Source organism: Athene cunicularia, assembly GCF_003259725.1.
Source record: "Athene cunicularia isolate RWA chromosome 1 unlocalized genomic scaffold, athCun1 chr1_part1, whole genome shotgun sequence".
NCBI lineage: Eukaryota > Metazoa > Chordata > Aves > Strigiformes > Strigidae > Athene > Athene cunicularia.
The window spans coordinates 43,892,638-43,907,094 of record NW_020799091.1 but is presented as its reverse complement, the minus strand read 5'-3'; the positions used below and the strand labels follow the sequence as shown (position 1 = coordinate 43,907,094).

Genomic DNA, 14,457 nt, shown 5'->3' with positions numbered 1-14,457 from the left:
GGGGGAAGAGCAGCATTCATCGTTCTAATTAAATTTTGGTTAAATGGTTTGCATTTCACTTTTCAAGACCCACAAAACGCTGTCTTTTATTCCTTTCATCCCAACTTGAATTCAAAGATAGTTTATTAAATCTTTATGCCCAAATCTTTGAGGTGATTGACTTTGTAGTCACATAGGTATAACCTAGAGACGTTACACAGGTATAAGTTTAGTGCTAACTACTATCATACTTCTTGCGTGGAAGCACTTACCTTTCATCCAGTCCACAACTTTCTATTCTACACAAAATAAAAAGGCAGGAAAGGGTGGTTCCATGTTGTGTGTTTTGGGTACTTTGGGGTTTTTTTCTTTTTTTTTTTAAGCCTAGGTTTTTCAACTCATTATAATGTGTGTTTCTTGAAAAAAAATTAGTACAGCAAATTCAGATATGGCTCCATGATGTATTCTTATAAGCATGGAATTCTTAAGCAAAAGGTTTTCGAGAAGGTATAGTAACTCTACAAATATATTAGATATGGAAGAAGACCCAAGTATGAATTCAGTGTTGTCAACAACAAAGACCAGCTCTGACCTACCTGATAACAAAATTACTTGCACTGTCTCTCTCTGACAATGCAAACCAATTTGTGGCCAGTTTGTGTCTGTCTCTTGACTCTGCCTCCTTTGAGCAAATATGGCAGCTCTTCCCAAGACACAAAATGGGATACAAGTCCCAAAAGAGTGTCCCTTCATTATAGCTCAAGCTTCCAGGTAAGTCCCTTGCCAGACAGTTCAAAGATCTGAGTGTTACTGGCAAAGCAACCCTAAAAATATTCCTCCTTAAATTGAGAGGCAGTACTGCTTTCACAATTAAAGGTCTCCAAAAAACAGATTTCTAATAGCACTGATAACAGTCCTCCACTCAAAAAGACCATCTATGGTTTCTACGCAGATTGCTTTCTTCAGTGGTCTATTTGGCAGTGATTCATCCCATAGAACAGAAATTTCACTTTGCCTTTGTTGACCCTGAAGAAGAAAGCACCCTGAGCAGGAAACAGAATTGGAAGTAGGAAACCTGGAATATTGCCCAGGAATAGACGGGAAGAACGTGATGAGAAACCATCAACTTACATCTAAAAAAAAATAAAATTAAAAAACCTCTTTTCTAATTAGAAACTAAAATCTACAGTTATTTTCCTAGCACATGAAGAATGGGAAGTTGTTAAAGGACTGAATGTAGAACTGGAAGAAGCTACATTTGCGTTCAACCCCTCTGCTACTGCTTCATTGCTATTTTCAGGAACCCTATTACACCTGCACATTAAGTGGTTGCATGCAAAAAGACAAGTGAGGCAACTTCATGACTGAAAGGAAGCACTGGCATTATTGTAATCTGAATTCTGGGCTAAAGAAGGTAGTTACTAGAGGATGCTTTGTGTTTGCCTTGACTTGGTGCTAGAAGGCTTCCTTTTCAACAGTCCCTAAAAATTGATGGTTGCTTAGAAAGGGACAATAGTTGTGACATGGCAGGTAGTGATTCTGTATGTATGCTTAAAATAGTTTATGTTGCTATAATGAATATAATTGCTCATTCTTATTTAATCAGAATACCCCATGAAATATATCCCACTCCAGATGGATGAAGAGATGCAGAATATATGCTTACAACTGAATCACTTAGCAACTATTTCATCTTCTCAGGCTTTATTTTAAAAGCATCTCATCTCTGAACAACTCTTTGTGGTGTTTCAAATCCAGAAAGTATTATCTCTGAATGGAAATAGAGAGACTCTCTCAAAAATTCAGCTTCTGAAATGCATAAACACAAGGATGAACGTGACAACAGTTGTTACTTCTCTCCAGTTGGCTCTAGTTATATAGAACTTTATGCTACAGAACGCATAACATTCAAATTTTTCCAGTATTCTTTTTTTCCTTTAGGAAATTATGAAAAATAGAGCTAAAGGGAGATTAAATCAATAGATAAAACTACCCAGAAGTTAGAAATGCCAGGGCTAGAGTCAGAGCTCCAGTATATATTCTCATGTACACACTTAATCCCTCTTCAGAAAGACTTCTCCAACAGAGTTTTCTGTTTGCTTCATAACTTTTACATATTCATTATCAATCCTGTGCGCTAAATGAAAATTAAAGAACAGAGCAGAAAACATCTGAAGGCCTTATCCAAATACCAAGTTCTGCAAGGTGCTGAGATACTTCCAGCTATCTTTGGAGACAATTTTTAAATTTCATTCAAGACCTACTCTAAATATAACCCTGTAATAATATTAGTAGAAACCAAATATTTTGATTTGATATTTTATCCAATAATTAAATTAATATAGTAAAATTTCAACATCAGGACTGAGGGGCTTTGTGGTAGTTTAAAAAAATGTTTGCTATTTAGGATTAACAGTGATTTTTTTCATAACTTTTTTGCTGAGTTTAATATTTGCATCTATTAAACCATCATCGTTTGGATTTATTAGTAGTATTTAATGACATTCTTTAAGTGGATACCTCATTTTACAGAATAAGAATTTTTTTCAAATGGAAGAAAATTTGCTTGAAAGACAAGACAAACTAATTATGACATCCATCCGATTGTTCAGGCTGCCTCCTTTAAGACTGCTAACTGGGATAACACATTCCATCAGAATAGAAGTTTGGTGGCTGCCTAAGGAAACTCTCACTTTTAACTCCATAGCATGGTTTTACTAAGAACCCTTTCCCAGCTGGGAACAACTGGGTGTGTCACCTCTAAAGAGCTGGGTAAGGAAGTGCTTAACATTTTTAAATAGTAACCACGCTGACAACTGAGAGTCACTAAGCTCATATTACATTCTTACTTTGGTAGAACTAAAAGAGAATCAAATGAAGTATTAAGACAATCTTGCATTGCTATCCAGAAGAAAAAAAACAAACACCAAAAAAACAAACACCAAAAAAACTCCCAAGCTTCTGAGCTTTAAAATAACATCTCCTCTGATTGAAAATCATTAAATCCTAGGCTAGACAAAATTAAATATACTGAAAGAACTGAAGAGGGACGCATACGCATTTACACAGATAACTAGCCAGGAAACGAGAAGATATGCACATGACTGCCGGACACAGTATGTGAGGAATAAATCTGTCTGGATAATTTTTATTGGAACACATGAAACATTACTGTACTATACCATTGAGCAATAACTTCTGCAGATTTACAGTATGACTGAACTATAAATCTCAGACATTAATCCACACTCCCATTTTCACTGGCAGAAAAGAAACCATCCATGCCAGTATATTTTTTCCACATCACCCGACTACTAATCTCATCGCTGATCTGGCAAATCATGAAGTTTGCAAGGCTTTGAAGAGCAACCAGTAATTTTAACCAGCCCTCTTCACACAAACTTCTAAACATTAAAATTTTAAGGAGCTTTTTCTTTGCAAAATGGATAATCACATAATCACTTGGAACTGAGAGTCTGGATATTTAAGAGGATTCTTGCCTCTCCTGTCCCAGATACTAGTAGTAATTACAGAGGAAGGTTTCAGATTATGCCTGTGCATCATCTCAGTTGCAACAGAAAACAATAAAAGTGAAAGTTGTAACCTCCTTACCAGGTAGGAAGATTATTTTCTTAGTACAGCTCTGGCAAACCATGAGGAACAGAGGGTCTTTATCTTAACTCAAGTGACACCAAGAACATTACACCACACAGAGATAAAGTTTGGTATCTCTCAATGGCGTGGTGGTGGTGTTGATAAGACAGAAAGAGCACTATCAGCGAAGGTACAGTGAAAGCCAGCAACCACACTCAGAAACAAGGTATGAAAATAGCTTTTCCTGCTGGGAAGGGAGCCTGCCCAGGTGGGACAGGTCTGCAGTCTGAAATGACAAAAGCCTAAGGCTGTATGATTTTCCACAAGGTAAGAAGAAGATACCACACACAACTGCCAGGCAGCAGAAATAGGAGGAACGGAGGGAACACCTTTTCACAGAGCACATTGTCCTCAGAGGGGAGGCGTTCCTCCTTCAGGACCTTCCGAGCACCAGAAGCATCTGAGTAATTAGACAAGTCTACAGAAGGCAAAGAGCAGCAGGGACAGAGATGCAACCTCCTAGCCACTGTCAGAGACTGCTTTTGTCCTGACATAACATGACAATTCTCATGTTCTCCTTAACAACAGAAGCAGACCCAGCCTCTTTATAATATAATACCTTCCTCTTACCTATTTTCCATATACAAGGGAAATGAGGCATGTTCTTATGCCCAGCAGTACACATCAGGGCAGTGTTCTCAGCTATCCCAGCCTGAAAAGCTGACTATTTAAGCAACGGTTTATTTAATCTATTTTGGGTAGATAAAAACCATATGCTAACAGTGGTGCAACAGCAGAACACAGCAATACTTGCTGAGGTGTCAAAATACACACTGCTTCAGGCACACCTTAATGTTATCCCATACAACCTATCACAGCTGGTTTAAGATGTGAGCAATTAGCTTCAGGTGATGGCAGCAAAATGAATTTGTTTAGGAATGTTAGAAAGCCAAAAATTAAATGCAATCTTTTATAAAAATCAGCATATTAAAAAAATCTCCCTCTCTCTGACAAGAAATTATTTACTTCTAAGGTTAACAGAGGATAGCATGAAAGGAGGACATGAAACAGTATCCCTTTTGTGAGGCCTGGCATCCTGTGAGTTTTGAAGATATTTGTAATTCAGCTTGAATGTATAAAATTACCTACTCCTATTAAACAGTTAAATTGATCAGATGAAGCTCACAATCAGACAGGACTTCTCTCCTGACACACATATGAATCTCTCTGGAAACCCTCTGAAGACTAGCTTCTCCTCTGGGTAACCAAATGACCATGATTAACTTTTCAATGGAGAGAGTTATCTTAGTATAAATTATTTCCTTCATTTCTTGAAATGTAACCTCCTCCACGTCCCTCTCCAAACTCCTAAACACATCAAAATATGTTAGTATAGCTAGGTTACCACTTTATAGTCTTCTCACATAGAGAAGTTTTGAATTACTCTGTAAGAATTTTACACACACCGTGGGACTGTCATATGATACACAATGTGTGGAAAATCAAACTTACATTGAAAAGAATTAAAAGAGCATGGCTATACGGCTGGCAGGTCTTGACTCAAACCCAAACATTGCATTACTGTCCATAAGAAATGCTCAATGTTTAAGTCTGCTTTTTTGAAAGCCACCAATTAATCTGTTGCCAAGTAGGTGTGATGTAAAACCCTCACTGCCTTATGATGACTTCAAATTCCAGCCTTACACTCTGCTCTCAGAGCTGAGAAGGGAACTGGCAGATCTGAAAGAATTAAAAAAAAAAAAAAAAATCAAACAAAAAAAACAAACAACCCGGTTACAGACCCACTGGATGAATTTCATGGCTGACCTCACTTGAGCACTGTGGTTAATGTAGGGACAAGTTGGATAACATACTTTGCACAACAGCTTGCTAACTCGACCTCCCCAGGGTTTCAGCTTGTCGCTTACTGACACTGCTGAAGACCAGCTCCTGACCACCTCCAACCCCTCCCAGCTATACATTTGGAGCAAACCCTCCACCAAAATAGCTTTAGCAAGGGCTTTGTGGATAATTAAAGCATGGCATTACCAACCCTCTGGCTTTTGGTATGATCTAGGAACCAGCAGACAGAATACCAGCATCCTGGAAAGGCGCCAAGTCCCTAAACACCACATTAGTGAGAAATTACACTTTGGGTAAGAGTCAAAGACTGGAAAACACATTGCCATCTCAGACCTCAAAACGGTACGAACTTTCATTCTGAAACCAGGCAGAGAGTATGTCAACACGCTAACACCCAATCCACCTACGGACGATTTCTAATTAAAGCAGCTATGTGTCATTTCACAGTATTTTTTTCTCCTTGTATTTACAGAAGGATTACTGCCTATTCCACTTTGATAAAACTGGTAATTTAAGACAGGAATAAATTCTTAACATTTAACCTGACACATTTCCAGCAAAACTCCCTAAAGCTTTTCTTATTTTTGGAGACTTAATAAATTCATCCTTTCTACCAACACAGTAAAAACAGACAATAATGTAAAAAATGTCATCTTGGAACACGTTGCTTTCTTTCTACAACACATATATCTTAAAACACCTGTTAAGTGTCTATATAGTAAAATTACACCTTAATCTCTCAGAAACTAGTAATAAAATTCCTGTTAGGAGACACAGCAGTCCTCAATTTTGAGAATCCACTGATTATATTTGAGAACCAAACCAGTGCTATTTCACAAGAAAACTCTTTTCTCTATAAACTGACAATTTCCCTTTGTGCAATTCAGTACTTGATTTCTATTCACACGTACCCACGACCCTTGACAGTAGACATGACATTCGGTGACAAACACCTGATTAATACGCAGAGCGGCAAGACCAGTGGTCATTCAGGAACACCATACCTGAGCCTCAGAGCCATTCAGATAAGTATGAGAAGTACCATCTCATCCTGTCAGATTTTACATGAGTAAATCTTAAAGCATAAAGAAAAGCGATGCTTTCAACATCACTTAACTGTTAATTTTGCTCCAAATTTAAAATAAGCTGAACGGTTTCCATCTCATACATTAAATTCTGTAAATATTCATTAACAATTAGTTTGCTTGTAAGGCATAATAATACTTCATTTTTTAAATTTGTGAAAATCTAATCTACCAGTCTTAACAAGGCTTAAACCCTCACCACAGTATTCAGAACTGCTTGTACCAGATTTAAAGAAGAATTTTCCATAGGCAAACATTAAAGAAAAAAAAAAAAAAAAAGGACCATGAAACAGCTTAGAAGGGGAGGGAGAAAACAAAACCACAAAACTCACTTGACTGTAACTCGATTGGACAAATCCTGAAGATCTCCTGGGTGAAAAAGCTGAGCTTCTTTCAGTCCAATATTTTCACACGCTTTCAGAAAAACATTTATATTATCCTGTGAAGAGAAGTAGAAAGCCGTTGCTTAGTTAAAAGCACTAAGCAGGTTTTGCAAGATGATTAGTGTGAGCCTTTAAATGTCAAAGTCCAGCTCACAGAAATAATACTGAAAAAGCAATCTTCTGGATCATAAACACAGGTCGTTTCTCATGAACGCAGGCAGGCTCGGTTGCGGTCTCAGTGACTGAGGGGTATGTTAAAGATTACCTGGCATAAGGCAGTGGTGAGCCAGTAGGCAGCAGTCTCCACTTTGATGTCAGCTCTGCTCAGCAAACAAACGCCCTCTTCCTAGCTTTGCACGACAAGCCTCACCTCTTGCCTTTAAAAATAACTCCAGCTACTGACATTCACCACCCAGAAACTCTTGGCAGGGGAGGAAGAAGAGGAGGGACGCGCCGTTTCTATGCTTACAGACCGATGAGGGAATACTGCACCTGGAGTCTGGTTTTGGTTGCTGAGCAAAGCTCCGGAGAGACAAAAACCAAACTGTATTCAGCTCTGCTTCTTCCTTACTTGGGGGTTTTTCTCTCCTTTGTGTTCCTCCCTTTCCTCCCCAGCCCCACCCCACCCCCAAGATCAATCCAAATATATAACAAAATATAGGTGTGGTGTATTACAGCACCCACTTGCTGCACCTGCTGCAGATCAACCAAACAGCAAGAGTAAGGTTAAGAAAAAAAAAAAATTCAACAATATATAGAGAGATTATACAACTTGTGATCTCTTTCCACTTCATAAACAATAGGCAATAGGCAAGAAATTCCTTTTCGTTAAGGCGGAATGCTATCAACAACAAAAGAATGTGCCCTCTTGTGCACTTGCTGCCTTCAGCTAGAAGCCACAGGAAAAGGTACACGAAGTTATTTAATTCATAAGCTACACACAGCCCTGTCATTCGAAGGGTTTGTAAGTCAAGGTACTGGCATCAGAGTTTCACAGTATGGAAAAGCTCCACTTCAGCAATTTGATACACTTTGAACATTTTTTCTTTTTCTTTTTTTTTTTTTTTCCCCCCCGACACATAACCACTAGATGTAACGACTCCATCGTTTAAAAAGTATTTAAAAAATAAATCCACAAACAACAGCTGCTTCTTATACAGACTTTAAAAAGTAAAGCAAATACTTTAAAACAAGTAAAACAAAACCAAGAATCCCCACAACCTTCTGTTTTGAAGGTCGCTAGGATTCTTATCAGTCTGTAAACATGGCTTCATTTAAGGAAAATATCTGAACAAGGTATTCCCCATGCAGGCTGCGGGCTCCATGCTACCACATCCGAAACATCCTAAGTGTCTCACACCATGAAGGTTATGGCCCAAAGCTTGACTGCAATGTGCCACAGTGGGAGCTGTTCTGCTGTGGGGGAACACGACACGACAACGATGATGGGGGACACAATGTGGCAGCAGATGAGCAGAGGGGGCTGGGAAGGACGGAGGACACACAACCTCGCTTCTGCACCAACTTCTGCAATACCCAAGGAGCTGCCTGCACAAGTGGCTAAAGGTGCACTTCAGGCTGGGGGTGTAACCTCAGGAAGGGCATTTATTTTTTTCATTTCCACGCAATGTCCCCTTTTCCTTTCCATGCAATACAGGGATAGCTGACTAGATGCATCAGTTTTATTCAATTAATATATGAGTGTCACATTAGCCCAAGGACTTGAAAAGGCATAATTTCTTCTGCATGCAAGAGGCCACAGGTTAAAGTCCCATTGCGAGAAGAAGAGAAACTAGTTGTTAAACAATAAAACACATTCAACTGTCAGGTTAGTATTCAGGGGTCTGGGGAGTCCAAGAAACAGCCAGGTAAGGCAAAGGAAGAAAGCAACACAGAAGAAGAAACAAATAGTTGCAGGATAGTGAACATAACTGGCACCAACACAAAGGCAACAAGCCCTGATTGGTCTGACCAGTTGCCAAAACTCAGAGTAAACTCCCAAACCAATGGGTTACGTCAACTGAATTGCAGAAAATGAGCACGCTGTGCAGGTAAACAATGAAGAAGAGTCAGAGATTTAGAGAAATGGATGCTGCCTACACCCTGAGCACAATGAAAACAAAGCAGAGGAGTTACTCACCAGTAGCTGCTCAGCTGCACAACCACCAAACTGTTCATACAAAACAATTCATCTTTAAGGTGTCGCAGCAATTAAATATATCAAACATCAACCCCCTGATAAATAACACAGCCCCTGAGAACATCATCACCTACATGAGTCAAGACCTTCAGAAATGGGTCAGAGGCAGAGGGGGATACACTCAGGAGGCAGAATACAGTGTTGTAGTCACAGCACTCACATGCAGAAGGAAACATGGTTCAAAATCTGTCTCCCCCCAGCTCCCAAGACAGCAGCTTGATCACACCTGTCATCTTGCAGGTGACTGGCCCAACACCAGCTCTCCTCTGGTCACGGCCTGTAACTGATCCCCAGAACATCAAAGAGATGTCACCCAAAAGGCTATTGCTCAGGTTTGGATACAAAAAGGTGTAATTTCAACAAATCAGCACTTCTAAATACCATCTTTGCCAAGTTATTCTTGACCATCCCTAATCACTGTAGTAAATCACCAAAGTTACCAGTCTCAAAACAGCTAGCAGCCATTTTAAACTCTACCAGAATAATGAACCTGCAAATGAATTTTAAAACAGCACAGAAGAAATAAGCAGGGGAAAAAAAAGTGACAAGCTATCAACCTTGCAATTAGATTTATCATTAGAAATGTGAACAGGAACATTGCTCAGTGATGAATGCACTCAAATATAGAAGCCATCATGCTGTTCCTTTTACCAATATAACTGTACTTTAATAAGACTAATGGTCATTACCACTTCAGCTTCAAAGGGTATACTGCAACCTGAATCTCATCATAGTCTACAAAAATGATTCTTTTCAAACATTCAGAACTCAAAAGAAGAGAACCACAACACATCAGAACTATCTCCTGGTGACCACACACCACTGAAGTAGAATGCTTGAGAAAAAAAGACATGCCTATATCCAGAACACCCCTCTGCCACCAAGGTGTTCCCAATCTCTGTAGATGAGGACAGGCCACTTAAATTTAAAAAAGGTTCAAATTAACAGTTGCAAAGAAAGAGGAGTATGATGAGGGAAGACAAGGGACCTGTATAACAAGAACCGGAGAACTTGGTTCTGTTGTACCAATAAAATGGCACATGAGATGCAATACTGCTGCCATCTACCAGCACAAGGGAAGCAAAACTAGAAGGGGAGGGAAGAGCTGCCCAGTCCAAAAGCAAGGGATCCATGGTCAGGCAGATCAAATACATTTATGCAGAAAACTTAGGGTTTCTGACCATTAAAAGAGAAAGCTCCTGAACTAACAGGGATAATGTGGACAAAATCAACTAAATTATTTTAATACAGAGCTCGATCAGTGCATTTCCATGAGCATCTGAAGGTAGAATTAGCATCACAGAATTACAGGTTTTAATCACAACAAAAATAAAGCCTGAAGTCTTAACCACAAAATTCAAGTGCAATTCATTTCTGGTATGTTATTACTACTTCTAACTGTTTTGGTGGGAGGGCATGGGGAGGTTGGAAGGAGTTGGGGGGAACAATAGGGTTTTGCCCCTCAGACAGCGTGCATGATGAAACAGCAGAGCATTTCAGATGCTCCCATCATGATTTCAGTTTCTCACATGCTGTGCAGACTTACATTAAATGCACAGCACAGAACACTGACTAGGTAGAGCTATTACCATTCAGCCTTTCATTCTGGCCTCAAACTTCAAAGTAAACCACACCCAAAAACTCTGCAAAGTCGTAACACGGGAGAGACAGAGCTGGCAGTGGGAAGCAGGTCATCCACGAGCAGGCATTTAAATACTGCCATTTGAAGGAATAACAAACGATAATGCATGCTTTCAGGCATGCACCTGCCTTTCTAGTCCCCACAGGGCACTGCTAGCCACAAAGCCTTCCCTCTGCCTGTAGGTAAAGCATCCCCCTCTAACCAGCATTGAGAAGGAATCAAGATGCCATGCCTATACTGAAGGTGAGACTGTGGTCCACACCCTCCCTCCAATGTCCTAGCAGAGCAGGGTTGCCTTTCTCACTCTTGCAATCTCATGAACATGAGGAGACATGGACATCAGTAACGCTTCTGCTCCTAGGCAAGGGGTGGCGGGGCTACGCAAGAGCTCTGCACCTCTAGCAGGTCAATGGGGTGTGAAGAGCAGGGCTGCCACTGCAGGACTACTCTTCCCATCGCTATCCTCCAGACCACAAAGAAGAAGGAAGAAGCCAGTTGCTGTATGGTAAAACACAAGAATACAGACACATTCCTTTAACAAGTAATAATTAAAAAGTCACTAAAAAAATCAAGGGATCACAATGGGCAGTGGCACTGTGTTTGCACCTGTTATCAGCTCCTAATATATGTCAGCATGACAAGAACTTGACAAAGGTAAAGCAGCATAATGAAGACATACAGCACTGATGAAGTGTGTATACTCCTCAACACCTAAAAACAGAGGAAAAAGAAAGAGCACCTCTAAAACGAACAAACAAAAAAAAATAACATGAACAACAGGGAAGCAAGGGAAAAGACAAAAGTAGAAATACAAAAAGGATCATGAAAGGGTTGATCTTAAATAAGGAAAAAACCCACAAAGCCATCTGAGAAGGGACAGACAGTGTGCAAACTATTAAAAATAATTTTTAAAATCTCTAAAGTGAAGGAGCATGAAGTGAAAGTTAACTAAGAGAGGTCTCCAAATAAGAATGGGCAAATACCATCTTATTTTGACTATTTATGTGCCACGCAACATCACAATAAATTCAGTTTGTATATTTCAGTTGCAATTTAATTAAAAAAATAAATGCCTCATTATCATGATTATCTGGGTGGGGCAGGAGTATTAATTTAAACAAGTGTGTAAATACAATTGCTTTCTTTAGGGAGCAGTCATGATGTGCGGTAAACCTGTCTACTCCATAGTTAACTGTTTCTCTGAAGCCCTACATATGCACCAAAACACAGCGAGATCTCATAGGCATACAAGTTATGGCACATCTTCCAATTCACTTGGCATCTAGGAGAAAAGCAGTGCAATTAACATGTTGTTTTTCTGTTTTTCCTGGCTGTGTCAGCCAATAGATGAAGACAGTCTGTTGTCTCTTACTCTTAAATAAATACTCACCGTTTTAGTTAAAGTCCTTACTTCAACTGCCTTTCAAGCTCTGCTGTGTTTTTTTTTGTTGGGGTTTTTAGTTGAGCTTTTTTTTTTCCCCAGAGTATGAAGGGGAAGGATGGGAACATAATTTCATAATGGCACCCAATACTCCCAGAACCATGAAGCGTATTTGCATTCAAGTATTACAGCATCATCCAGACTGTGACTTGGTGCCAGAAGTTGTTTTCAATTTCCAGGCTCCCGAAAAAAGAAAGAAAAACCCACTCAGTACCTACAGTGCCTAGCAACAAAAACTTTTGACATTTTAGGAAGAAAGACATGCATTTTTTTGGCTACAGAATTCTGAAGTCATCTGACTAGATCATATTTAACAGGTACGTTTCTTAGTACTGCATTTATGAAGACATATGAAGTCATCTTGAAAGCTTACACTGCATCTCCTTCAGGTCTGCATTCACCACAAACCCTCCTTAGCAGCACCCACATTCCCTTAAGGAAAGAGGTGGGGTTTTTTTAAGTAGAAAATGTTTTTCATTGACACAGCATGATACTGACCACTAAAGCTGGCTCAAATCAGTTTAACACAGAATTTACAGCTGCATTTGGCAGCAGCATCACTTGAACAACTACACGTTGTTTATGTTCAGAGGTGGGGTATGGAAAGAAACCTACAGCAGGAGCCTGTTGAACAAGTCAGGTAACTTGCTCTTCCTCCAAGGTACGTTTCGGTTATTAGTGCTGGCTGTGAGTGCCGGGTGGGGGCAGAAGGGGCAAGGAGGGAGAGCAGGGAACAGGGCTGAACCAACCTTGTGGTCTGACCACAGGCCTGGAAGCCAGGAACTCCCAATTACCACCTTGGCCTTGCACATCGGGATGCTCAGTGCCTGTCAACCACTCATTCCATCTGTACACTGCTCTCTGCATTTCTCTGAAGGCTGCTAACGGGTTTGACCTTGAACCAAAAGGAAGAGGAGAAGCAGACAGAATAGCTAAACTTTTTTTCTCCCTTTTGGGCCAAAAACTAAAAATAATAATTAAAACAATCATACTGCGGGCATAATTTGACTTAGAGTGACCTCAAGGCTTATGTTCTGTAAATTATCCCACCTATAATAGTGTGCATGGAGCACTGTATTGGCCAAAGATCAGAAACAGTGCTAATTGCTTTGCCACTCCTCTCCGTGTGCCCTTTGTTGTTTTTCCACATTGTGTAAAATAATAAATTACTTTGATACTTGACACAAGGATTCCCTGTCCCAGCTCTATGCACAATTACAGACATCAGCTTTTCAATGATTCACTTCCAGCCTTCCTCTCAAAGAAACAGGTGCTCCTGCTGCCAAAATGCAGGAATGAAGCTTTCTCCATAAGCTCTCCCCTTATCTTGGTGCTTCCAGTATCAGTAATTATAAATCATAGCCAGGAAGAGGAACTTTCCTCTTCACTGTTGCAATTCACATGTCTCACCAGAGTGCAGCCATTACAGAAACCACGTTCTGAAGCAGCCTCAGACAAGGAGCATTTTGGTTTTGGACAAAAAGGCCCATACATACCCCAAACCCATCTGCAATGGCAGCAGCCAGTCATGGACCTCTGTAAGATCAAGCTCTATGTTGAAGGATCTGCCCCCAAGTTTGCTCCTCAGTTCCTGACACTGCCAACCATCGTGTGTAATGGACAGTAGAAGACCTCTTATCTCATTGCCTGCAACCTCTTGCAGCACTGAGCTCCACAGTTTCTTTCCAACAGGAGTAATGGGATTAAGGAAAAGACGCAACAGAAATTAATGCAGGTTTTTTTAAAAAAGGACTTCCGAGTTGACAGCTTTCAAGATGGTTGACACAGGAAGTAACTGGTTGTCCCCAGTGATTTGAAATCCCTCCCAGGCCCATGTCTCTTACTGTGCTACAGCATAACCTTCACTATGACATTACAGATGTATATTGCAGCAACAACATATCAATAAAATGATCATTTGGTACAAGAGAGCGTGAATAACAGGCTGTAAACTGCAGGTGTATTTCTGGGATGTCACTGCTACCAGATAAGGCCAACTGGAAAGGAGATAGGCAAAAGTACAGCACATGGGTTCGTTAATTGATAGAGTTCTGCACTTCACAGATTCAGTCGATTTTGAATGAGACAAAAGGAATTTAAACTTGCCCACTTGCAGGTATTCTTACGATAAAGAACATATAGGCTCAGAAAGCCAGTACGGAATAACCGTACTGGGCTATTTCCGTGTTTAGACTAGCCTTAACTTTCACATCAGTTGCTTGCATTCCAGTCAAAGTCAATGGAAAAAAAAAAAAAAAAAAAAAAAAAGA

General features: G+C 40.0%; 1 protein-coding gene across 16 annotated transcripts in view; it reads right to left on the bottom strand.

Moving 5' to 3' along the window:
- The window catches only part of LMO7 (LIM domain 7), a 131,639-nt gene that overhangs the window by 65,307 nt on the left and 51,875 nt on the right, over nt 1–14,457 (bottom strand). For all 16 annotated transcript variants that reach the window (XM_026847937.1, XM_026847859.1, XM_026847884.1 and 13 more), the window contains exon 4: nt 6,854–6,960. In XM_026847937.1, the coding sequence (XP_026703738.1) occupies nt 6,854–6,960 (107 nt within the window). The remainder of the gene's footprint in view (nt 1–6,853; nt 6,961–14,457) is intronic.